Below are 27,917 nucleotides of genomic sequence, written 5' to 3'. Positions count from 1 at the left end.
TAGAAACATCTTTGTCTTGTAAACTGCTCGGTTTTGAAGTCATACACATCGATCAAGCAATAAATTTGGCTGAGTAAATTGTATTCACCTAACCTTGCTATGCCTGCTAGAGTCAGCGTGCACAATGGCGACCAATCAGAATGGTTTGGAACGGAAATGACGTCATAGACCGAGAAGCCAGTTAAGAATATTGAGACGAAATTGTATTAGTGCCCTATTTTGGAAATGTAATCGTATATTCTGCCAGTATGTGTTTTTTTGTTTAGTTAATTACTCCAACTCCATTATTACAGAGATAAGAGTCTATGTTTGTAACGAGTTGTACATTCCCCTACCCACTGGGCAGCTCATTTAGAAGTAAATCAGAGTTGCTAATTTTCATTATAAAGCTATACATCTTTATCTGAACCATAATATTTGTTTTCAATGTGTAGCGGTGATGAGTTTTAGCTGACCTGGTCGTGTGGTATGCACTTCCGACAGTCGTCACAATGGTCCCGAGTTTGAACACAGTCCGCAGCCAGTCCTGCTTGAGGTCTGGGTATTCATTTCTGAAAGACCGTCCTAAATAATCTTCCTATCTGAAAGAACGTACTAAATAATCTCCCTTTCTGAAAGAACGTCCTAAATAATTTTCCTTTCTGATAGAACGTCCAAAATAATCTTCCTTTCTGAAAGAACGTCCTAAATAATCTCCCTTTCTGAAAGAACGTCCTAAATAATCTCCCTTTCTGAAAGAACGTCCTAAATAATCTTCCTTTCTGATAGAACGTCCAAAATAATCTTCCTTTCTGATAGAACGTCCAAAATAATCTCCCTTTCTGAAAGAACGTTTTAAATAATCTTCCTTTCTGAAAGAACGTCCTAAATAATCTTCCTTTCTGATAGAACGTCCGAAATAATCTTCCTTTCTGAAAGAACGTCCTAAAAATGTCCCTTTCTGAAGGAACGTCCGAAAATTAGTAAACCAAATAATCTTCTACCCCCCCCTCTTTTTTCCCTGTGGTCCTGTGTATATGAGGACTACTAATAGCGACTTATCCCAGGTACTCGTTTGGAGCTAAAAGAAACCAAGGTCCCTCAGTCCTGATGTCCAGTCTTGCTTTTGGATCGGTCACCGATATCTAGACCACTTGAAAGATGTTCATTCGCAGTTGGCAATATCCATTAGCAGCAGATGCTTCCATAATAACAGCACACATTGACATGAGTGCACTTTTTGATTCATTTCTCTGTTTGTAGACAAAGTAGAAATTCTTACACTGATGTCATCTTCTAAGTAGTGAAACGCACAGTGAAAGAAGTTATAGAAGACAAATAATAAATAGGATGAGGATCCGAACTTGGCCATAACAGAAATGAGATTTTTGTTTTCTTTTATTTGGTCATGTTCATGAACATTTCTGACCAGCGTCTAGAATGAACTGACCCGAACATTAAAACTAGGATGGATTAAAAGTAGATACGTTTTGGGAACCAAAAGAAAAGATTTAAGATCGTACATTTGATAAAAAATGTCAAAATATTTCTAAGGTAGGTCATTTGAGTACTTGAATGCAATAGTAAATCTTTCTTTACCTCATTGTCAATTTTTTTTATGTTTAGCGTAATTTTCATGCTTTTAGCCTGCTCAATGGATTCAATGAGCTATGGTCCAGTCAATTGTGTGGACTAGTTAGGGGGGGGGGGTATCATTGATGGAATTTCCGTGATGGCTTTTCAAAAGCAATAAAAAGCAATTTAAAAACAACAACAAAACAAACGTTGCTCGAGTCAGAATTGGAAGTCGTGAAATCTTGTTACCGCATTGATTGTGGCATGGCTGGTCTACGGAACTAAGAACTTATAAATAGAAAAGGTTTTATTGCTATCTATTGTTAGTTTTAAATATTTTAGCCGACAGCCTAATTCTCTACACAAGGTGTCACAAAGCATACCTCTCCTTAAGTTGACCCTCTCTCTAATTACCACTGATTGATAAAATGATTGAATCATGTGTTGTCATCGAATGTGAAGTGTATAAGATTCCAGATTGATAAAATGATTGAACCATGTGTTGTCATCGAATGTGAAGTGTATAAGATTCCAGATTGATAAAATGATTGAACCATGTGTTGTCATCGAATGTGAAGTGTATAAGATTCCAGATTGATAAAATGATTGAACCATGTGTTGTCATCGAATGTGAAGTGTATAAGATTCCAGATTGATAAAATGATTGAACCATGTGTTGTCATCGAATGTGAAGTGTATAAGATTCCAGATTGATAAAATGATTGAACCATGTGTTGTCATCGAATGTGAAGTGTATAAGATTCCAGATTGATAAAATGATTGAACCATGTGTTGTCATCGAATGTGAAGTGTATAAGATTCCAGATTGATAAAATGATTGAACCATGTGTTGTCATCGAATGTGAAGTGTATAAGATTCCAGATTGATAAAATGATTGAACCATGTGTTGTCATCGAATGTGAAGTGTATAAGATTCCAGATTGATAAAATGATTGAACCATGTGTTGTCATCGAATGTGAAGTGTATAAGATTCCAGATTGATAAAATGATTGAACCATGTGTTGTCATCGAATGTGAAGTGTATAATATTCCAGATTGATAAAATGATTGAACCATGTGTTGTCATCGAATGTGAAGTGTATAAGATTCCAGATTGATAAAATGATTGAACCATGTGTTGTCATCGAATGTGAAGTGTATAAGATTCCAGATTGATAAAATGATTGAACCATGTGTTGTCATCGAATGTGAAGTGTATAAGATTCCAGATTGATAAAGTGATTGAACCATGTGTTGTCATCGAATGTGAAGTGTATAAGATTCCAGATTGATAAAATGATTGAACCATGTGTTGTCATCGAATGTGAAGTGTATAAGATTCCAGATTGATAAAATGATTGAACCATGTGTTGTCATCGAATGTGAAGTGTATAAGATTCCAGATTGATAAAATGATTGAACCATGTGTTGTCATCGAATGTGAAGTGTATAAGATTCCAGCAGCCAGACAGAAAGAGTGAGTTGATATAAGCTTTGCACAAATATCTTTAAAAGTTCACAGGAAACGGCCATCCTGCTGAGGACTAAATGATTTTATAATTCTACTTCACCGGAAAAAAAAATCTGTCATCGCAATCGATGAGAGATTGTATTGATGCCTTTTAATTAAAACCGGTATGGGAGGTTATTGATTATATTTCTATCCTCCAATATAAAATCAAGGAGGTTTTTTTTTATAATGCATACGGAATTTTGTCTATAAATTAAAAGTTACTATTGTTTTATCAAATTGTAATATGAAATGAAACATATTCATTAAAATGTACATAACTAATAACAAAATTAATTAAATAAATGTTTAGAACATCTAAAAAAAAACAAAAAAAAAAAGGTACTTGGCGAAGTAATAAAATATTTTTGGTTATTTTATTACCAAACATAAATGTTATATGATAGTTAAACATCGGTACACCCATTCTTTGTGGCAGGCAAACATAACATGACATAACATGACATAACATGACAAACAGCTGAAAGTAAAACAATACGAACAGAGCAAAACGTTGGGAATGGCTTCAGAAACTTTGGTAGACAAAACTTGAATTTTTTGGAATAAGACTTTTGCGTCACAAATTATTATTTTGGACGAACATTCACAAAAAACTAAAATTAAAAAGTATATGTATTTTACACAACCACACACTCAAATATTTGAAATAAAAAATAGAAGAAAACATGTTTGAGAATAGTTTAAGAATCTCTCCCTAATTTGATTAGACACTCCATTAATTGGAAAATATACTAGTCTTTTTTTCACCAGAAAATGAGTCATTAGTATGATGCAAAGGACAATTAAACACACTTTTCGTAGAATTCAACGAAGACATTGTCAATGGTTTCAAATAGATTGGATTAGAATCGTTGTAATCTACACAAATGAAGGGATGGTCAGTATTGACTTTTCAGGCACTTAGATTTTTAGTGTAAGCCTCGTATTACCCCAACCCCTTTCTCTTTTTCTCTCTTCCTTACAAAAAAAAAAAACAAAACAAAAAAATAAAAAAATAAACATAAACCAACCTCCCCCACAAAAAAGTAAAAAGAAACAATAAAAAAAACACCCAAAAAAGTAAAAAGAAAAAAAAAATGATACTAAAAGTAACAACAAGATATAATAATACGTTAAAAACACACACACACTTACACTGATCTAAGGGAAAAACTCCATATTTACAGCAATGTAGAATTAATTTTCTTTGTTGGTATCAAGCAAAATAATTAAAAAACGAGTAATGAATTGACTAATTGGTTAATTTTTTAATGGATTCATGTATTGTCTACGCCATTGAATAGTTGTGTAAAAAAACATACTAAAACTATTGCTTTACTCTCTTAACACCAACATGTTCCAATAGTTTGTAATACACAAAAAGTAAACAGAATCCACAACTTTAAGTCTTACTTAATTTTTTTTTACTAAGCTTATATCAACTCACTCTGTCTGGTAAAAAGTTTGGACACGTGATTTCTCCCACACATAATCTTGGATCAAGTTGAAACCTATACAAATTTTTTTTTTTTTTATTTCAACTTCTCCAGATTTTAAAAATCAAATTCAATAAAAAAAATGTTTACAATAAGAAGGTTTCTATGAAAATCTCAAACATTTGTGTAATAGCCCTGGTTTTTAGATTATTACAATACAATTATTATTTTGACTTTAGACTTAAGTTAAAAAAAAAAAACCAACACATTTTCCATATCTTTAACTTTTTTAAAAAGAAGACTAATTTGAGTTTTGGAAAAGTTTTTGTTTGATTTTGATTAGGAAAAAAAAACAACAACTCAATGTACACACACACACGTGCACCTAGCAACACATACAAAAAAACATTTTCATAATCTTGTGGCCTTTTCTGTTCTACCCAGCCCTCGAGTCTCTCCAATTCTTGAATCAAACTAAATTTGAATTTGGATCCAACTAGTTCTGATAAATCCCTGACCGTCCCAGGCTAGATTGCTCTTGCTACGACCACCAGACCAGTTGCTCCAGGTCCGTGAGATTTTCTTTTCTTTCTTTGTGTTTGTCACTTTTATGGTCATTGGTCTGTCAGACCAATAGAATGTTAATCCGCTGTAGTATGAAACATGGCCACTGTCTCTAAGTTTTGTCTCGCATGGTTACACTCAAAGTTGGCAATTAAGTCAACACTACGAAGGTCAATATATAGATCTAAATATATTTTTAGAAAAAGCAAAAAAACAACATTTGTGGCACGATTTTAACATTTTATCACCACAAGTCACCGTTGACAAAAAGACACAAGAATTTGTATGTTCTCTTGGCTAAAAGAAATATGGAATAAAAGTTTCTGATGTCAACTGTATATGTAATGGTAGAATGAGACTGCTGTATGAACGTACATTTCATATGTATTGTAATATTTCTAGATCTATGTTTAGTGCACTATTATTGTATAACGAATTTCCTTCGGTATAATAGAGATCTTATTAAATACATGTATTTATTCAAAGAGTATTGCCGTCTAGCTTTGAAATTAAGTATGGGTGCATTTTATGTAATCTATATTATAAAGTAGAATGTGTGGTGTATGTATGTATGGATGTATGTTACTTATAGACATCAAAACCGCTTGACCAATCTTGATAAAACTAGGCAGGAATGTTCCTTGGGTACCAACTTAGACCGTAGTGTATGTATTGTAGCCCTAAAACAAACTTAAGACCCTCAAAAAAAAATAAAGTTGTCCGACTCTATTACAGCTATAGTATTTTATGGATCTAGGCCATGTCTACAATGTTGACATGAGAAAAGATAGAAAGGATTTAGACCTAGATCTAATTTTAAGAAATACACTTTGCGCAGATAGTTTTTTACTTTGACACATGAAAAGACAAAAGAAGATCCATTGATTTCATTATATAATAAAATTAACCTTCAATTTTGTGTTTCAAAAGCATTTTTTACATTAATTAGTTCCTTATATATGTGATTACAGATTTCCTGACGAACATTCTTTCATTAGACAATTCCGTAATGAATCGCGTACTAAATATTAATTCGTTTAATTGTTTACTTTATAATCCCATCCCTAGATCTAAAACTCTAATTCAACTCTAAGATGATAAAACTTCTCTTCGCACGGATAGTTTTATACTTTAACACATAAACATATTAATTAAAGTCCATTCATTTCATATTTTGATCAAATAAACATTCAAATTTGGTTTTCTAAAGCTACATTCGTTTACGAAAGCTGCGAAGCCGAGTTGAGATAGGCCTAGATCTATATTCATTCATGAATCGCGTACTAAAAATTATTCGTTTAATTGTTCACTTTATAATCCCATTCATTTAACAAAGCTATCGCTCTTTTCGTTTTTAATAGATAAGAATGTATCGGCTTCGGGTAAACCCATTTTCGCAAAACTAATTTTATTTTCGTAGCGAAAGAGAAATAACGTGAAAGGATCATTAGCTATGTTTAACATACATCTAAATCCAATCCACTAGATTATTCAAAAGCATTTTTTACATAAATTAGTTCCTGATATCTGTGACTACAGATTTCCTGGCGAACATTCTTTCATTAGACATTACCAAATGGTTACACATTAACACATCTCTCTACTGAGTCTATTCCTAGGCCTAGGTCTAAAACTCTTATTTAACTCTAAGATGATAAAACTTCTTTTCGCAAAGAGTTTTATGCTTTAACACATAAACATACTAATTATTGTCCATTCATTTCATATTTTAATCAAATTAACATTCAAATTTGTTTTTCTAAAGCATTTTTAATACATTCGTTCGCTGTTCGTTAAAGCTGCGTATCCGTGTTGAGATAGGCCTATATTCATTCATGAAAAAAAGTTCACGCATGCGCAGCACAGAATGAACTCTATAAAAGCCAATTTTTAACTCTAGATTAGTGTAGATTTAGATCTATGTCTACCTCAAGATCTACTTTATACTTTATACACATGAACATACAAAATTTAGTCTATTCATCTCAAATTTTAATCAAATATATGTAGGCCTACAAGCAAATGTTTTAATTTGAACAAATGGATTTAAGCCTATTAGCTATTCTGATTTGATAGCTTCATTCACACTATTTTTACATTGACACATTCGCTTTACTTATTACATTATTATTTCGTTTAATTGTTTACAAAACACTCTCAGTGACTATATCGACAGTAATACGCAAATAAAGACCCGCGGGTCGCGGGTAACATATGTCTAGTACATCTATAGAATTGAGCTTTGACAGCTAACAATTGTAAAGAGTGTGTGTTTAGATTTTCAAGAGACACACTTGTAATGTAGGAAAATAAATCATGGGTAGGAAACGAAATTACTCTCTTGTCAAGCGATATTTTAGAAATGTTTTTTTTCTTGTAGTCATTTGATATTTTAAATATTTTTAGGAAAAAGTCTCGACTTATGTATTATTTTGTTCTACATTCAATAGGTGATCAATTCTTCCTCTATTCACTACACCGGATACACTACACAGCTAGCTTTTTAAAAGTTATCCACCTTGAATGAAAAGTTCCACTAAATTCTTGAAATTAAAATACATTTTAAAGACGACGTTGGAAATAAATGATCATATTTCATGTACAGGAAGGCAACATTCAGGAATAATATGTTTTAAAAAAACCCATTAAGATTTCAATTAAGATAAGTGATATTTACATTTTAATGTAAATAGTAATGAAAGTTAATTAGATTGTACTGAATAGAGGAAGAATTGATCACCTATTGAATGTAGAAAAAAATAATAAATAAGTCGATATCCAAGTTTTATATTGCAAGTGTGTTTCTTGAAAATATTGACTAGATCTCTCTCTCTCTCTCTCTCTCTCTCTCACACACACACAGACATAAAAATACGTGTCGAAACGCAACTTTAGACAAAATTCAAGGCAGTGGCATAGCGTAAACTACACACAAAATCAAGTCGATGTTTTACTAAGTAGTCTAATTATTGCAAATATTTATTAATACCACAATTAGTCTAGAATTCAATTAAAACATGACAAGAGGAAGGCGCAGTTAAAAACAAAGATACAAACAAAATGTACTCTTAACACTTTGAATACCATTATTTGTGTACATCCTATACCTACTATTGTTCTCTATGATATTTAATTTATTTCTCCCCCCCCCTCTCTGATTATCTCTCATGTTCCATTATTCTATCTCCCGCCCCTCTCTGGTCTCTCGTTCTCTGTCAGTTCTATATTAATAAGACGCATAATGTATGAAATAAGGCAACGCTTTATATATACACTTTTTTCCCCGTGCCTACTCAGGTCATTGGAAACTAGACATATGAGAAAGGTTATAAAAGGGACGTTTCCAGCAGCGAGACAGAGTCACAGCGTAACATGATAGTTCCTATCTATTTTTTTGAGTTATCACTTTTATCTATCTTTATGTTGGTAGATGTAAATATATATATATATATATAATATACACACATATTTATTTAATAACCCGTTTAGAAACAATTCTAATGTTTAAGACGTTGATGGTATTAGGTAGCTGGACATTCAATGTAATAATCTAGAATTGAATCTGCCCCCCCCCTCCCATCTTTACATTCCTATATTTGTCTATAGTTCCTCGAACTCAGTCACTATTTCATTAGGATGTCCGTCACAAGTGCATATTTTTGGCCTGTTCCAATCATCCATTTCAGTGGTTCCCAAACTTCGCACATTCTGAGTATTTAGCGGAACACTTTGCTTGTTTGTTTTAGAGAGATTAATTCACGTGGCGGCTTACTAGTTAATTATTCCAGTAGTTCGCGGAACACCTATTTAGACTTCGTGGAATACTGTTTGGGTAGCACTGATGTATTTTGCATTTTTCTCTCTTTCTCTTTTTGATTTTATTGTTTTAAAATATCTCATATACCCCTGTCTCTCTTTCTAATATATATATATAAACAATGTTTTTTTTTTGTAAAACAAAATAGGTGCCGGTACTCAGTGATTAGGTGCCCGGCGGTACTCAGTAGTTCATTGTCTAACTTTTAACTACTAATAATTAATAATATACTTTAAAATACAAGAAAAGTAATATTTTTTTCAATAAGGTGCCGGTAAGCCGTACCGATGCGTACCGTCACAAAAAAGTCCTGTATATATTTATATATTAATTTGGTTATGAAACTTCTCAGGGTGATAGTGAAGTAGGCGTACAAGTGAATGATAGAAGTATATAGTGATGATATTATTATGCCTAATGCAATGTCAAAAGGGGGCTTATTTGTATAAGAAAAGGACAGTTATTATGAGTGTATTATGACTGGATAATATAACATTTTTTCGGCTTTGCAGCTCGTCATGTTATGCCTAACTATACTATAACTAAGAACTCCATATTCTACATTTTAAGAAATTTTAAATGCAATATAACTCTTATATGCAGGTTTAAGTTCCTTTTAATTCGGTTTGCGTAATATTATCACTATTATGTCCCTTGCACGACCTTGTTTTCTCCCCTTTTTTCCTTCTCGCTAGGTGCTAACCAATACCCTCTCATGTTGTTATGAGACCAGATAAAGATATAAAAAAAAAAGGATGCGCTTGCCGAAGCGTGACATGGCACACTTACTTCCCCATGAAATGGCTATTAATATCCTTATACCTATTCCCTGGAATGCCATCCAGGTAGATTCACGAAATTAGAGAAAGGTGGTGCGAAGAGAAAGGGGTAGGGGAGGTTTTGGGGGTAAAAGGACTTAATCCTGGTAGGTAAAAGAAGTTTAAGAGGACAAACACATCTACGCACTTTGGTTACAGTTGGCACGGGGGTGGACAGAAAAGTGGCTGCTGGTGTGGGCGGGGGAGGGGGGGGGAGTGGAGAGATAGATTTCTTAAGGTTGACTCCATCCGGGCTTGAGATGACATTCCCTTAATGGTGGCCTAGTGGAGGGTGAATGATCTGAGGGTGCCATCTGGGAGTCAAAGGGTTCCGGCAATAAACGTCAAAGATTGCTATCTATTTTGTTGTAAAGGACGCGAGAGTGCCACCGCTTGTCATGACCAAAAAAAAAAAAGACTGGAAATGATTATTTCATTTTTTTTTCTATCTCTGACTTTAGTTCATCTTAACAGAAAAATCAAACATTATGTGAACCAGGTTTCACTTCGTTTCAAAGCAGCTCATTGTGCTGGTCAGATAACAAAAAAAATCAGTTAACTATAGGTCATTAAAGAATTGGTCGAACTTTGTCCTATAAATCATTGGGTCATTAAAGAATTGTCGAACTTTGTCCTATAGATCATTGGGTCATTAAAGAATTGAATGAACTTTTTCCTATAGATCATTGGGTCATTAAAGAATTGATTGGTCGAACTTTGTCCTATAGATCATTGGGTCATTAAAGAATTGTCGAACTTTGTCCTATAGATCATTGGGTCATTAAAGAATTGGATGAACTTTTTCCTTTAGATCATTGGGTCATTAAAGAATTGATTGGTCGAACTTTGTCCTATAGATCATTGGGTCATTAAAGAATTGGATGAACTTTGTCTTATAGATCATTGGGTCATTAAAGAATTGGTCGAACTTTGTCCTATAGATCATTAGGTCGTTAAAGAATTGGTCGAACTTTGTCCTATAGATCATTGGGTCATTAAAGAATTGGATGAACTTTGTCTTATAGATCATTAGGTCTTAAAAACACACTTTACTTTCATTATATCATAATAAATTAATGTAGGTAGTATAAATATAGCATAAATATAATGGTAGCTTAAAAGCATAACAATTAAGGTAGCATAAAAGCAACTGCTAGTGTATGGTTCTGAAACATAGAAAACAACAGAAGCATCAACAAAAAACAGTACAGACCTTCATCAACAAATGTCTGAGAAATATCTTGAAAACACTCTGGTAGGACAAAACATATATAACAAAACACCAAACTGTGGGAGATTGGCAGACAGAGAAATACAGAGGTGCAGATCTTAGAGAGGAAGTGAAGATGAATTGGTCACACCCTTAGAAAAGATACCAACAGAGCTAGACAGGCCTTAGAGTGGAACCCCAAGGGTACTAAACCCAAATGAAGACCAAAAAGAACATGGTGACGCAGTATCCTAGATGAAGCCGAGAAGACAGGAAAGAGCTGGGAAGCCATTAAAAAGATCGCAAAAGACCGTGTACTGTGGCGTGCTTTCACTGAGGCTCTATGTTCCATGAATGAACGCAAAGGAAAGAGATTAAAATCAAATGCAGCCTAAAGATAAAGGTAGCATGTAGATATAAAGACGTGGTAGAATGACTACACCACTTAGACATAGGAAACATTTTTGGCATTGAATTAAGTTCTTTGAATTTATTTGCATGACGCGCTTCTCACAATGTCACTAATCTCCTACCTGAGCAGCTCTCCAAGAGGCAGACGTTGGAGCCACAATCTCCAGGAAGCTCAGATGGTCGTCGTAAAGAGAGAGGTCACGTGACACAAACTCATCCTCCAAGGCAGAAGCGCTGAACCAATCACTGGGCCCAGCCTGCTCGTCTGCAATGTGCTCGTGCCTGTTGCGCCTGGAGGAGCCAATCAACGGAACCATATTGTACTTTTGGTCAACGGATATACGTTTGTATATGTTAGTTCAATTTCTCTTTCTTTCTATTTACTGGTATCCTTTTTTTTTGTCTGTCAATCAGCACCATTAAAATAGATCGAAAGCTGCTACTTTAGTTGTCACAAATTGTATTCCAGTAGGCTTGAAGAAATATTTTGTTTCATTTCTTCAACATTTTCGACAGTTTAATTTTCAACTGAGTATCTGCGTAGTTTTCAATTCACACGTAGCGTTTTTTTTATTATCACTAAAATGATTGGTCACTTTAATTGCTGAGAGAGAAGATATACAAACCACAAACTAGTTTTTAAAGCGTTAAATTTACGCCTGTACATGTAATCACATCAATCGCAAATAGAATCAAAATAATTTTATTTTTTTTAATAATCACTTTGTTATGAAACTCCGAATAAAAAGTGTTGCAAAGTGTTGCAAATAATTGAAAAGTCGTTCTTCTGTTACGGTTGTCTCTCACTATAGTCCCACATTATTAGTGATAGAAAGTAAAATAAAATTCTCTCGTTCAGACCTTACAATCTATATGGAAGAAGATGTAAATGGCATCTGTTTTTATGGCCCACGGTTGACGGAGTTGTCTTGTGGCCAGCACAACAATCGCTTTTACTTTTCCCCAACTAATGTCAGATACCCATTTAAGGTGGGTGGACTCAGAGGCGCCGAAATTAAAAATACCTTTACCAAGATTCGAACCCTGGACCTCCCCCCTCCCCCCGGTTCGGCACTTCACCACTCACCCCTCCCAATAAGAGTTCTAGGTAGATAAAACACAAGCCTTCCGTACAATAGATCTAAATAAATTAACCCATCGCCGCAACAAGCTCTAAGTCTTATTTACACTCTAGAGGCGCGCGCTCTGTTAATACTGACATGGAAACAAACAACTTTTAGACCTAGAAACACACACAAACGTTAGAGAAGTCATATAAGAAAATATCAGAAAACGATTTTTTTTTTACTTTTCGTTACGAACTTATCTCGTGAGTTTCCAATGTTACACTGTACAAAATCTAGTGAACAAATGACAGAATATTTCCGAAACTATCTTCCGAATACTTCCGATATAAAACTTTTACAAAGAAAGAAAAATGAACAAAACAATTTGTCAGGTCGAGAGCTGCAGTTTTTTACTTTATAAAAATTTCGTGACTTGTAAAACTGATTATAAAACATATGATTTATAAATAACTGTAGCAGACGATCATATCAATACCAATATCAGTCTGCAGATCATGTGATCATTTCTCGCTACTCTGTGAATGTCAGTGATATCAAATGATGATGATTTGACAGGATTTAGTTGTTTCAATATGAATTGTCATTGTCTGGTTACCTAACACTTAAAGTTGTAACTGAGCCTTGTTGGAAATCATTTTAGTGGTGTATTGGTGTCGAAGCAAATAGAGATACAAAGCTTGAAAACCTTTTGATGAATCCTATAAATGCGTGTGACCCAAATCTAAGAAAGAGCATTTCAGGGTTGGCAATAGAAGTTATACGATACAGCCAAAAAGTACATTTGTCTAGGAGGTGGTTTTTTTTTTTGTGTACAAAACTTCCTTTTCTCTTTATCTCTCTTTTCATCTCTTACACCCTTTTTTTCCTTTTTCTCTCTATCTATCGCTTTCGTTCTCTTTCTCCCCTTTTATCTTTTTTTCAATTTTTTTCTCTATTTCCTTCTTTTTTTGCTCTTTTTCTTTCTCTTTACCTCTTTCGTTCTATCTCCCTTTATCTCTCTCTCTATCTCTTTTGTGACGGTACGCACAGGCACCTTTTTCAATGCGGGGAGAAAATTATTACTTTTCTTATATTTTAACGTCTATTATTAATTTATTAGTATTTAAAAGTTAGGCAATCCACCACTGAGTACCGGCATCTATTTAAAAAAAAACAAGCACTATATAAATATATATACTCCTATTTCACCGATGCCCTTATTTTCAGTTCTTCAATTCTCACGCACTAACCGCTCCCCTTTTCCAGTTGTATCTGAAATTCTAAAATATCTAAATATCAGCTATTTGTTAAAGGACGCTAGCACCAAACCCCAAGCCTAGTCAAGTCAACCCGATATCAGGTGATGTTTGAACTTGCTAAAGAGATGTTTGCATTTCCTTGACACCGTTAATATTATATATATATATATATATATATATATATATATATATATATATATATATATATATATATAAGTTATATATATATATATATATATATTACATAGGTAGGCCTATATAAGTACAGCTGGCACAGAGATGAGCCAACATTGCCAATTTGATGGTTAAATACAAAAACCAACAATCTAGCCATTCTTCCGTATTGTTGTTGTTTTTTTAATCATAAAAATAAGACGCTAACGGAATATCCTGAAACTGCAGTCAAAAGCTGTTGAGTAAATATTTGACTCCGACCCGGAGACCTGGTACGACATTTGCCTTGACCTGGGAGTGAATGTGGACCTCAACACAGATACTGTTATATCCAGGATATTTGCACAACACGCGCGCAACAAACTCGGGTCGTTTATACATTTCATCTTTATTCATCACGTGACACAATTAAAAAACTGTCATGATCTAATCCCATGACTTAATCTCGTGATTTAATCGCATGACTTAATCCCATTCTCAAGTTTCATACAATTTGAAACATCCAGATATCTCCATTGTAAGAGTACACGTCTATTAATACAAGGGGGGGGGGTCCTTAAACAAATAAAACCAGGTGTTATATATAATAAAAAAATGGAAATTATATTTTCAGATTACAAAAAATGTTATATTTATAAAATAAAGGGCTCGAATATAACAAAAACCTTCATCGAAAACACTAGTTCTACATCTCTCTTTTAGTTTTTACGAAACTCTAAAAATATCTGCGATAAAGTGATTAGAATCCCTTTTAAAATGTCTTTTAAAATACCTTATTGCTTCAATATAGATCCAGATCCATTTCAAATACTATAACGACATAATGCACAACTGTCATACCCATAGACTTATATATACTATATCTAGACTTATATATACTATATCTAGACTTATATATACTATATCTAGAATCTAGACTTATATATACTATATCTAGACTTATATATACTATATCTAGACTGGACATGGAGATTTTTTAACACTACAAAAAATGTCCTGAAAATTTTTTAGAAAGTTGGATCAAGGCGTTGTTTTGTAAAGTAGTTAAAAGAAGTAAAGTTTTTTTTTTGTTCAACCCTAACCTATGTAACATATAATTTAATTTTTAGATCTAGATCTAGTAATTGAACATCAAAAATAAGAGTACTCTCATCTCATAATTATTATTTTGCAATTTTTAGATACATAATCTAGAAAGATCTAGGTAATCAATCTATTTAAATGTACATAAGATGATTTAAATCAACATGAATTATTTCCATTTAGGATTTTTGAAAGATTATCTCAACGGAAACAAACAGGATATGGCTTTGTTTCATATATTGGCGTGAATATCCGAGAAAGGATTTTGCATTATTTCTAAACTTTGAAAACTAAAGACCATTACTTTTCTAAGCCAGAAATATTGATTGGGGCGACTCCCCTTAGAGCTTGAAAAAAGAGTCTAATACATAAAAATCTACACATGTATAGGTCTTTGAATCGATCACTCGCGGATAAGAATGTATTTCCGGTTTCCAGTCTAGATATTATATATAAATCTATGGTCATACCATTATAGGCCAGTGCTATATCAGGCTTACAATGAACTTCTTTACGTCAACATTGGTATTGGATGTCGTAAAGAGGGATCTACAAACAGCACTGGCATGCCTGAATCGTAGCAGCATAGCTCGTATAGGGGTATTTGATTTTCACATAAAACATTTTTGTTTTGTTCGAAACGAATGGTAAAGATTGTCGAAAAGAACAGAGATGTAACGCTTTTTGTTGGCTTCCTCTGGCTTTCTCCTCGCCCATTGAAATCCTATTTTATGATTTTAGTGTTTAATATCCACGTTCTTTATTTGTTTATTTGCGTTGAACACGTGACATACACTAACTTAGTTGGGCGTTTTAGTTTGGATGTTTTGTTGTTTCAACTAGCAACATAATGAAAGAATACATTTAAAATGTGGGATCTAGAATACTACGGCTATTTGTGATTCGAATCAAAATTGAATAACTAAAGTCGAATGGTCGTAATTCTAGGCAAAAACATATTCTTTTGTTCATTTGTTTGCGCTATTCGTCAGTCGATTCTCGTTTCAGGACATAAGCGAAAAATAATGGTTTCAGTACAATATTTAGTTTCAAGAATCTTACCAGGGTGCTGGGTTCGAATCCTGGTAACGAATGAGATTTTAAATATTGGTATCTTTTAGTGCCTATCTATCTATCTATCTATCTATCTATCTATCTATCTATCTATCTATCTATCTATCTATCTATCTATCTATCTATCTATCTATCTATCTATCTATCTATCTATCTATAGCTCTCTCTCTCTCTTTCTCTTAAAAATCTATATATATCTGTCTATCAGTCCGCTTTTTTATTGATCATATAATCACCAGGCAAATATTCCAAAATGTTATGTAAAAAATATTACAAGAATATCCTTAACACTGAGCAAACTTTCATAATATCCATAAATTGAACCCGGAATTTAAAGCTACATAATATAAAAGAAAAAAAAAAAGAAAAAGACATACAGTTCTCAATACATGCACACATAGCACTAATCTTCACCACCCCCCCTTTTTCCGTAAATAAAAAGGTAATTTAAATGATAATATTAAGAAACACATGGGTAGATTCGTTGAAAACTATGAATTCGTTTCATCTTTAAACTAACAAAGCATGAAGAAAAAGAATCAGTGACATATCTAACAAAATAAGCATATAATAAACAAAAGAAAACAGAGATTACAATTAAAAGTATCACTAAGAAATGAAGTAACAATCCCTTCATTACTAATTTAATATTGTATTGGTTCGTTGGCTTGTTTGACATGTTTTGGATTTGAAGATTACTAGAGCCTAGCTCAAACCTGCCGTAGGACGGTGAAGATTTGAACCCAAGCCATCGAGACGACAGTTCTCAGCTCATACCATTCGACCAAAAAGCCATACGTTATTTCAGTAACTTTATTTATTTATTAAAAGTTTATTTTTTAATTATAACATTTGAAGTGCGATGGCTGGTTCTATTTACATGCATTATTGTGATCAGTGGGAGTTTTGGTGGGGCGCCAGAAGGGGTATCACAACACTACATATACGTGTTTCTGGTGGGGCGCCAGAAGGGGTATCACAACACTACATATACTTGTTTCTGGTGGGGCGCCAGAAAGGGTATCACAACACTACATATACTTGTTTCTGGTGGGGCGCCAGAAGGGGTATCACAACACTACATACACTTGTTTCTGGTGGGGCGCCAGAAGGGGTATCACAACACTACATACACTTGTTTCTGGTGGGGCGCCAGAAGGGGTATCACAACACAACATATACTTGTTTCGCTACTTATATTAACTTTGTTTACATTATAAGCAAGCTTTGTAGTGCTTACTGGGGACTGTTCTTATGCAAAATTAAAATTAGATCTACTTGTACTATTGTTAGACGGAGGGAGGGTAGAGCGGCGACAAGCCTTGCTGCCCAGGGCAACTGGTTACCTTCTGGTGGACTATTGAGTATTGACCATGATCCTTGTTGACATTAATTGCTTTTTTTTGTAATTAATCCTGAAATGTTATCATCGTCTATAACACAGTTTCGGCCTATAAGAGACTTTATAATAATGAGAATAAGAGACATAGCAGGTCCTAATTGTTAATTCTTTGACTCTCCCCCCTAATCTAATTAATCTCATCCCGTAAGGAGGACTTAATTACGAAATGTATCGATTAGATTGTACAGTTGCAATATCATTAGATATATGACCGAATCCCAGCTTTAAATTACCATGGCAACCCTGTAAAGAATTTTCAAGTCAGGACAAATCATTTAGGATAACATAAACTACAATGTTAGAACACTTGACACATTTTTTTGATATAAACATAATAGAACGTAGATAATTCATTCGGCTTAATGTTTGAAATGAATGAACTAAAACAAAGACGACTTCTTCAAAGATAAGTCTATCACATCAATTAGCTACTTCTGCAAATGTTTCCCCCGAAAATGAAAAAAAAAAAAAAGAATTCGACCTCGATATACTCTCTCTTCCGTAATTGTAATCTTCGTTTCGTTTAATTTGATACAGTCGAGATTCCGGATTTTGTATATTCTGTAAGAAAAATGTTGCAGGTAGTATTGCTTGCACTATATCATGTTCTTATTTTCTCTTTAAGAACACACCTTTTTCCAAGGAAAAAAAGGACTGCTTATAATTGAGAGAAAGAGAGAGAGAGAGAGAGAGAGAGAGAGAGAGAAGAGAGAGAGGGGCAGAAAAGCAATTGACCGAAAAGGCATAGAGCTGAATAGAAAGTAATGCTATATAATTTGTAGTTACCACTACTGTTACACACTATACCGATTAAAAAAAAACAACCCAACCCAAGGAAAACTATAAATTGAGTTGTGTAAGTACAGTAGAAAATTTGAGCATACATTTTTTTAACGTATCAGAATTATGTTGACTTTTTTAAAAGCGCCTTCGAAGGGAGAAACTGTTTTCGGAATTTAGATGTATAGATGTTTAAAAACTATGAGCTATTGAAACTTTGATTTCACCATCGCCTGAGGAGTTCTAAAAATAGGCTCATCGCATTTTTTGTTTCCGGTTGTTGTTTTTTTTTAAATTAAAATTTTAATTATTCTTTTCATATAAACGTATTCATATAAACGTATCATTTTTGAAAGAAGATTAAAAAAAAACATGCTTATTAAATCCATATATTGTGTGATGTTGTTACTAAGTGACCCTAGTGTCCTGTTACTGAACCTAGTAATTATTTTTTTTATACCAACAAGAGACATTAATCCTTCGGTATTCAGAGGCTAAATATGTAGGGTTTGAACCTTTAGATAATTGAACAGGTTATTTCTCCCACACCCATTCTTCGATCAAGTTGAAACTTTAAGCAATTATTTATTGTACCTAATAGGACAAGAATCAATAAAAGAAAAAAACCAATTAGTCAATTTATTATTAGCAATTTATTATTTTGTTTCAAATCGAATAAGGAAGATAACTTTTAAATCATTGAGAGATATAGTTGTAAGAGTAAAGCTCTTTTCCTTAGATAAACATATATTTTCTTGTTTATATTAAAATTCCAAGACTACATTTGAGTATTATGACCAGGCAGAACACTATCACTGTCTAGTAGATCTAACTGTGGTTGTGCATTGGTTTATACGTCTGCCTAACTTCAACCACCTCAGCCACTCTTGTGTATTCAAGTTCACCTGCGAATAGTGACAACAGCACAATGATTGACCGCTTTTTTTTTTTTTTTTTTTTTACATTTCACTAGTATAACTATTCGTTAAAACAGTGACCTCTTCTAAAACATTTATTTCTGAGTGCATCTATCGAGATTTGAACCCCCATTTCATACACACGGAATACCACTACTGTCCACGGATATATTTCTTTTTTTTTAAATATATATTTCCAGAGATTCAAATTCCAACCAAAGATAGGCCTAACTGGCCTCACAACATAAAGTCAATGGTGCTACGCCATACTAAACAACGGAATAATAACTTAATAAAAGCTTTGTCTTCGATTCGGACAAACTTATTTTGAAAACTATCCTATTACTCTACGTATGTGCGTTAGGTACATTCTAAGCCCGTGTCTATGACAACCTATTAGCATTTCAACACATACACACATCTGCCTAATCTTTTTGATATCTCTAGGTCTATATCTATGTGCTACGTACAAGTTCACCCATAGAAACTTGCCAGGAAGCCAAGCGTTAAAAAACATCACTGATGACAAGATGTTGCTGAATGTCATCAGAAGAAGGAAAAGCTCGTCATTGTTCTTGGGAAAACCTATAACGAAGTCGCAGATATAAGATCCTCGTGATTTTACCCAACCCAAAAAAGCCCACTTGGGCATATAACGTCGTTTAATAAGCCCACTTGGGTATTCACAATCTCTCAAAGCCCAAACTTCGATTCCTAACTTTAAAATTACCATCGCCTTATAACGCCGACTTAGACTCCTACCATCGCCTTATAACGCCGACTTAGACTCCTACCATCGCTTTATAACGCCGACTTAGACTCCTACTATCACTTTAAAAGGTCACTAAAGGTATGCAGTGTCTATATTAATTTATATATACATGTCATAGTTTCATCATTACATTATTCTATTCCAGAAGTTTCTTTATAATTCTTTTTTACTCTACTGATAATTATACCCTTACACTATTAAAAAAAAAAGGAATTAAGCTTGACAATAATGATAAAGTTATAAGTAGTTAGTAGTTAGTTTTGTTCAGATTTATTATTTGTTTTATTTGTATTATGTAGAATAAATAGTTGATGAAATTAAAGAAGAAATGTTTGTGTTGTTACTTATGTTATATTTAAATTTGGTTTTCTTAAACACCTCTCGGAATTATTTTCACAAATTTAACAAACTAATGTACTGAATTAAACTTATTATTACCACTGTCCTTAAAAACAAAACAAAACAAAAACTAGACCCAGTCAAAATACCCACAATGCCCTGGAAAAAGAATTGGCGAAAACACTTTTAAAAAACCCAGATGAGAGACCATTTTGTCACTAGACGCTGTCATGGAAAGGGTTCAGAAACCGAGTTTTTCAAAGACGAACGATTTAGGTCAAAAGAAATGTACTTGTTTATAAGGAGAATACATAGGTATAGACATTTAATATATATGAAATATGAGAGATACATTGATATAGAAGAATTGTAACTATTTACCGCTTTATGAAGAACTGACTTTTTAGACGACAAACTAGAGATGACGTCTTAACTAGTGACTATATGTGTCTCTAACGTCCTAACTAGTGACTATATGTGTCTCTAACGTCCTAACTAGTGACTATATGTATCTTTCCTAACTAGTGACTGTATGTGTCTCTGATACCTTAAAATGTGTCTCTGATATCTTAACTAGTGACTATATGCGTCTTTCTTAACTAGTGACTATGTGTGGCTCTGATGCTTTAATATGTGTCTTTGATGTCTTAACTAGTGACTATGTGTCTTTTAAAATCTTAACAAAACCAGTATGTCAATAAAATGGCAACTTAAAACCCGAGCATTGGAGATGTTCACACTAAAAATTAATCAAGAGTTATCTGCCATTTCTTCTCAGTTCTAGGTTCCCCTTTAAGTTCTTTAAGCAACCCAATGGAGTCAAGTAGAAACAAAAGTAGACCAAACAAAGACGAGAGAATGGAACCTAAATAGAATGGAAAAGAGAAAGATCGGGAGAAATTTATAAATAAATAGACAAAAATAAACAATGTCAAGGAAGACATATTGGTATATAGCTTCCAGTGGATTAATGAAAATTACTTTGTGCTGCATTAGAAAGAGACTAGAAAACTGTTTCAAAACTGCTGAAAAGTTCACAAAAAATTATAGATCCAATATACAGAGCAAAGCGTAAGGCATATGTATGTACGTATGTCTCGAATAAAAATCAAAACCGTTTGACCTATCTTGATAAAACTTGGCATAAAAGTTCAATTGATCATGGCGGAGACCGTAGTGTATGTTTAATGTCCCTCCCACAACCGCAGGGCCCTAAAAATAGACAAAAGTACCTAATTGTATCTCTATTAAATAACGAAACTTTTTGACAAATCTGGTAAACCCGTTTTCACAGTACTTTATATTGGATATTAATATGTCGGCTGAAAGGGTAAACCCATTTTCACACCCTACTTTTATTTTCGTTGCAAAATAAAAAAAAATGTGAAGGGAACATTCTCCAAGTCTGACATAGATCTAAATTCATTACAGTAGAATCAGTAGATCATTAATACCCAAACAAAGGCCCGCAGGCCGCGGGTCTTATCCGAATAGTAATAACTAAATATCAAAATAACATATAATGCCGTTTTTTTTTATAGACCGGATACACCTAAAAGCTTGTCTCCATTTGTGAACTATGAGTTAATAGTCACGTGGACAGTGTTAGTTACGTATTTGATTCTGGAAAGCAGATTCCAGCATAACTACTACATTTACAACAGTGCTCTTAGATTCGTCTGATTCGACAATCCCACACTTTTCCAAAAATATGGTGTCTCTGTCTCTCTGACCTCTCATATACAAAATAAATGAAAATAAGAAGTGACTTGTAAATAGCATTATCCAACAGGAATGAAGCCATAAGGCGAGGATAGACAGCTTAGAAGGTTTAAATACTTTAAACCCCAAGATTTAGAAAGACTGTTGGATATTCGCATAGATTTTTACTTAGTTTTATCATGAACAAGAAACCATTTTAACGCAAAAATATAATAAACATAAAATGTAAAACATAAAAAATAAAGCTCTATTTTGTATTTAGAAGGTTTAGACCCTAAGTGTAATCATTTATGTCATTAGCTACATCAGACTCGGATGGGCCTACACTCCTCAGATCTCTAGTGACTTTCAAGTCAATGGTGTTTTGTTTACACACTCTATAATACGTATATAAAAAGATCTTTTTTTTTTTCACCTATTTTCAAGAGCTCGTTTGTATGATGACTATTATGTGTAGTAACATGAAACTAATGTCGCATTCCGCGCTTATACATTTTGACGTCTGCTTTCAAACGTAAAGAATAGCGGTTATTGTTTTGTTTTTGTTTTTGCTTTTTATTCTCTAATGTTTGGGACGTTCCTCGAGTCTGCTCGCTTTCGCGGACTCTTTAGACTGACCTCTATATCTTCGATCTACTTGTCATAGCATTGACTCGTTCATCGTACTAAAATGAGACTCTATATATACACACAAACAGACACTTAGGTTCACACAGATGAAATTCCAAACGTCGGAAACTCTGAATAGTGAAAAGTCTCCAGGCTAACGTAAAGAAAGCACAAACATCTGTATTATCTCACTACCGAAAATTACCTTCTCCTTCGGAACTAACCGACTTTTTAAAAAATTATAAATCCCGAGCAACACAATTATCTTTAAATGTTAACATTTCAAATTTAAAAAAAGAAAAAAAAAGAAGTATAACAGTTTAAAAAAGAGTTCTCTGGGACGACAACTTGTGTGTATATCTCCGCCTAGTGTTATCGTTCTTGTGACCTAACAAACCACCTTTTTCTTTTTTAAACCGACATTTTTACATATTCTCTAATCTTTTAATTTTTTTTCTTCTAATCTTGAAACTCATCCCGGTCCCTCCCTCCCCCCCCCTCCGTTTTCAGTTTACAAACAACGCAGCAGACACAAGGATTTTTTTTTCTCTCTCTGATATGGGGAGGAAAAAAAAAAAAGGTCTTCAAGCCAAATGGTCAAACGTGTTTACTGTCATTGGAGCGCTCGTTTGAAAGTCCACGAGACGCTCATTACATTTGTAAATTAGCTATGCAAATGAGAGCACGCGCTGTAATCAGCCTACATTGTTTGCTCCAGTAGATTTCCTTTGTTGTTGTCCCGTATTTTTTTTTGTTGTTGAACGACTAAGCGACGTCTTTTGACAATTCTCTGGTAGGAAGACTTGACACAGATTCAATTGGACAAAGTGTGTTTGTGTGTGTCTGTGTGTGTGAGAGAGAGAGGTGGGAAACAGGGGGTGTTATGTTGGCTTCTTGCCCAATCGGTGGGTTAATATCCGAAAACAAAAAATGGAGATGGGGGGTGGGAAGGGGGAAGGAGGTAATCGCTTTTCTTAATAGACACAAAAAAAAAAGGACTAGGGTGAAGACTGGGAAAGTTTTAGAGTCACTCGGAAAAAAAAAAACTTCAACTAAATTCATTTATAAATAAAAAAAAACAACATTTATATCTATTTAACATTTATGTATTTATGTATCCATTTCTATCGTTATCTCTATTATATCTTTATATCCATTCATATAGCTTACGCTTGTATATGTTATTAAAACAAAACGCAATCTTAAACTTTATGGCCTCATGAGATCGCAAAGACCTTCCTTCAGGGAACAGTACCAGGATAAAGAAGAAGGAAAGACAGAGAAAGCGATGGGAAGGCAACATAAAAGAATGGATGGGACTGTTATTGAAAGAGATTCCATTCAATGCAAAAGACGGAGAGTAATGGAGAAAGACAGTAAACAGATCCTGTGTGGGGCCCTATCGGTTCAGAGTAAGGAATATGTGAAGATGATATCATATATCCGCTATATCCTTAGATCTTTTTATTCACTCTATATTTTTATATATTTTTATATTTTTATCCCTTTTATATCTTTATATCAATTACGTCTTTGCCGGCCCTGCAAAATAGCGGCGTATTTCGCCGTGGGTTGACTATATATATATATAACAAGTGATCTACTCTGTATTCACCCGTCACTAAATAGCAGGGCCGGGCTTAAATATTGTGGGGCCCTATGCGAAACGGAATTCGCGGGGCCCAGTGTGGGTAGGGATACGGATTATAAGTGAAAATTAAGAGTTTATATTAGAAAATACATTCGTCTTTGCATTTTATTCATCCTTTACTACGTACAGAATTACTTTACGAGCCTTGTGTGTAGCGAAGTCATACAGTATATCATAAAAATTCTATTTCGTACATAGATCACGCTCAATAGTAAGAATTACCAAATGTTTCAATCTATCTACTAGAATTGTTGAACTAAAGTAATTTTTCATTAGTTTGAGGCACGAGAAGCTTCTTTCACCAGATTCCAAAATTACGGGATAATGCCGTTTTTTTTTATCGCGCGTAGGATTGGCATTTTCCTTATTGAATGACAGCCCAAAATGACAATTAGTGTCTATATATTTCAGGAGATTCGTATGAGTTTTCTAAAGATTTTAATAATTTCCGGATATTTCCAGGACTTTTTCGTATATTTTGCAATTTCAGAAGATTTCCAGGAGCTCCTGGTAAATCGACAAGAGGCAACGGGAAATCTGTTATAAGTTATACAATGGTTTAATTTAATAATTTTTACACCTAGAATTAGAGCGTGTCATATGAAAGTGCGGGTCTTATGAAAGTGCGGGGCCCACTGCGGTCGCATAGGCTGCAGTGGCCTAAGGCCGGCCCTGCAAAATAGCGGCGTTTGCTACGCCGCCCGTCGACTAGTTAACTAATATTAAGCCTGGTCTCTTGATCTGTGTCATACTGTCACACTCGGTGGTCCATTTGAAAGCAACAGAGTATACTTTTCATAAACAAGCTATTTGTCTAGAATCACGTGCACTTTACAGTGAGGTTAGGGTTTACATACAAAGTTTTACAATAAAGATAGAAAAACATTAACCGGAGAAACAACAAGCATACGATGAACAAAAAAAGAAAAAAAAAGAAAAAGAAGTGACACCCCCCAGCCCCCACCCCCCACACCAAAAAAAAAACAAAAAAAAAACAGAAAAACAAACAAACAAATACAGCTAATATCGCACCAAAAAAAAAACAAGGTTAAAAATATAAAAAAACAACAACAAACAAACATAAAAAAACAACAACCCACAAACAACCAAGAAATGAACGAAAAACCAAGAAATTAAGAAAACAAAGAAAGAAACCCAGAACAGCAAGCAACGAGGAAAGCACATTTTCATACACGTAAAGAGATGTTCATGGAAAGTAGAGCCTGTTTCAAAACACTATGTAGTCAGAGTGACGGGAATTCTTTGAAACATGAAAGGATAAGTACTACAAGAAGAACAATGCTTCTCAAACCTCAACAAGTGACCCTCCAGACGAATGCATAAATTTACGCTTACCCCTGCCCCCTGCCAGCAAGGGGATCTGGGGTAACTTAAGTCCCCATCCGCCTTGAGGGCATCTACTATTAAGTAAGAGATGGAATGGCCCCACACGGGGATACCGAAGTGTTAGGGCCACCTCAAGCACATATAGCGTCAGTATGTTTGTCATGAAAGTATTCGTCGTTAAACAAGCGCCTATTGACGGCCTTGTTTAGGTCACGCTAAAGACAAAAATTGAATGATGCTACCACACCCCGAAAAAAGTGACTGTTCTTACACGATAAAGACGGGTAGATTCGCGTTGGCAGAGACGTATTGATATGGGGTCGATTTAAAGTCAATTATATAACTATAGTCTCAAGCGACAACAGTCCTAGCAAAGGATCCTAATTAGAAGATAAATTTTGTCTCTTAATATAATTGTTGATTTTTCTTATGCATTGGTAATCATTTTAGTCTTCGCTTGTTCACTACTCAAACATGGATCTATATAGCTATGTTCCCTGTCCTTAAAAAAAATAATAAAATAAATATAAAATCAGCGTAATATTAGCCAACCCCCCATCCCCACCACCACAAAAAAAAAGTTGAAAAAAGTATCTAAGGGGAAGAAGTATATGTTCATACATATTTAATATTTCTCAATATTTTAAGACTTATTTCCCTTTTTCTATATCAAAAAACACAATTAATTAATTACCACTATTTATTTACCTACTTGGTTAATTTTTTGATTCATGTTTTGTTAGGAACAACGACTAATTGTGGCCCAGTTTCAATGGGAGGTGGAAGAAATAACGTGTTGAACTTTTGTACAAGACAGAAATACAAGAGCAGGGCCGGTCCTACAGGTTGCGGGGCCCACTGCGGCCGCATAGGTTGCAGTGGCCTAAGACCGCCCCTTGACAAGAGTGAGCTGATAGAAGCTTTGTACAAATAAAGACAGCCTTCGAAACCCATTCTCAGCATGTCGCATCCACAGTTTAAGAAACGCTGAAGAGAGAGAATATTATGTGTAAAGAATTTTTCAAATTAGGCAACAAGGTGTAACTACTGTGTAATGAACTTTTACTTGTTACAGATAACAGTTCTTAAGTAGGTACACATATTACAATTTTCTAATCAAGCGATTGAATAGGCCTGTGTTATCAGTAAGTTAGTTATGAGCTATTTTTAGAATAGCTTTTGAATTTTAAATAAAAACAAATAGTGAATTCTAATTCATGTACTTGAGTGTCACGGCCCATTGTTCAGACATGGGGATTTCGACAGACCGGTGTCTTGGAAAGTAATCTCCCCCATTCCTTTTTTTTTCTTTTCTTCCTTACAGTAACTGCAAGACACTGTAGCTCGCAAGCAAAATGTTATCACTCTTCATTCCTATTCATTTCATCTGTTCTCAAATCTCTTTATGCTCCTTCTGGGTCTTATCTTATCTTATCTTATATAATACAGACGTTACTTCAAAAAAGAAGATGATTACGTCCTACGCGTCATGCATTTAGTCATGCATATTAACCAATGACTTAAATTCTGCCAAGTCACTGGTTTTCCTGGCTAGCTCAGGCAACCCATTCCATGCTCTAATAGCACTAGGGAAGAAGGAGTATTTGTACAAATTTGTCCTAGCATATGGGACGAGGTATGTGCCTTTATCTTTGTGTCTTTCAGAGTATTTTATTAAATTTTGTTTTTGTATTTGAAGATTATGGTTCAGTGTTTTATGTATGATTGCTACTTTACTTTTGAGCCTTCTGTCCTGAAGGCTTTCTAAATTTAGTGATTTTACTAAAGGTGTTACTCTAGTCAAATGTGAATATTCGTTTGTTATGAATCTCACTGCTCTATTTTGTGTCTGTTCCAGTTTCTTAATGTTTTCTTGAGTTGAGGGGTCTTATAGTAAATTAGCTTTTTCTTTCAATTTTTAAGGTCAAATAATAAAAAAGATTGAATTATCCTCCACCTTTTTTTTTCCCATTTATCAGGTCACTGGTTTTCTAAGAACTATTCAAAACAACATAGGAAAACAATTCAACATATTATGCTAATACATGCAAAGAAATAAAACTAAAAAAAAAAACGAATTTTATGAGCTGAACTTTTTTGGTCACATTTAATTAATGGAATGTGCGCTCCAACGGCCCCCGAAAGTGGAATAGCCGCTTTTAGTTTAGTGTGGTCTGTCTGTCCGTCCGTCCCGTTTAGATATCAGAAACTAGAAAAGAAATGAAATATCGGACATCATGATATTTTAGACCTTTCGAAGACCTTTCTAAGTTCTGATGCAACGTCAAATTTTGTTCTTTTCCGATAATGAACCATTTAATTTTTTAAAAAATTAACTGCGTAAGCAGTTTTTCCATCAAAATATTCCACTTTTAAATGAAAAACTTCAGGGGAGGTGT

At 34.0% G+C, this 27,917-nt stretch overlaps 1 protein-coding gene and 1 long non-coding RNA gene across 7 annotated transcripts in view; one reads left to right on the top strand and one right to left on the bottom strand.

Moving 5' to 3' along the window:
* The window catches only part of LOC106073420 (uncharacterized), a 94,740-nt gene that overhangs the window by 19,615 nt on the left and 47,208 nt on the right, over positions 1-27,917 (bottom strand). The window contains exons 1-2 of one of the 6 annotated variants that reach the window (XM_056031852.1): positions 22,530-23,008; positions 11,445-11,926 (exon numbers count right to left, since the gene is read on the bottom strand). The exons of 2 other annotated variants lie outside the window; for them this stretch is intronic. In XM_056031852.1, coding sequence (XP_055887827.1) covers positions 11,445-11,639 — 195 coding nt within the window. In that variant the 5' untranslated portion in view covers positions 11,640-11,926; positions 22,530-23,008. Of the gene's footprint in view, positions 1-11,444; positions 11,927-12,631; positions 13,792-22,529; positions 23,009-27,917 lie in introns of those variants that run through there. 3 more of the 6 variants (XM_056031853.1, XM_013233958.2, XM_056031854.1) reach the window with 3 other exon arrangements.
* On the top strand, positions 1,112-27,469 carry LOC106073421 (uncharacterized). Its single transcript, XR_001218779.2, has 3 exons — positions 1,112-1,533; positions 23,686-23,932; positions 26,262-27,469. It is a non-coding gene; the product is annotated as an uncharacterized LOC106073421 (long non-coding RNA).

Source organism: Biomphalaria glabrata, chromosome 6, assembly GCF_947242115.1.
Source record: "Biomphalaria glabrata chromosome 6, xgBioGlab47.1, whole genome shotgun sequence".
Classification (NCBI taxonomy): Eukaryota; Metazoa; Mollusca; class Gastropoda; family Planorbidae; genus Biomphalaria; species Biomphalaria glabrata.
The sequence above is the reverse complement of the archived record's forward strand: the minus strand, read 5'-3'. Positions and strand labels throughout refer to the sequence as shown.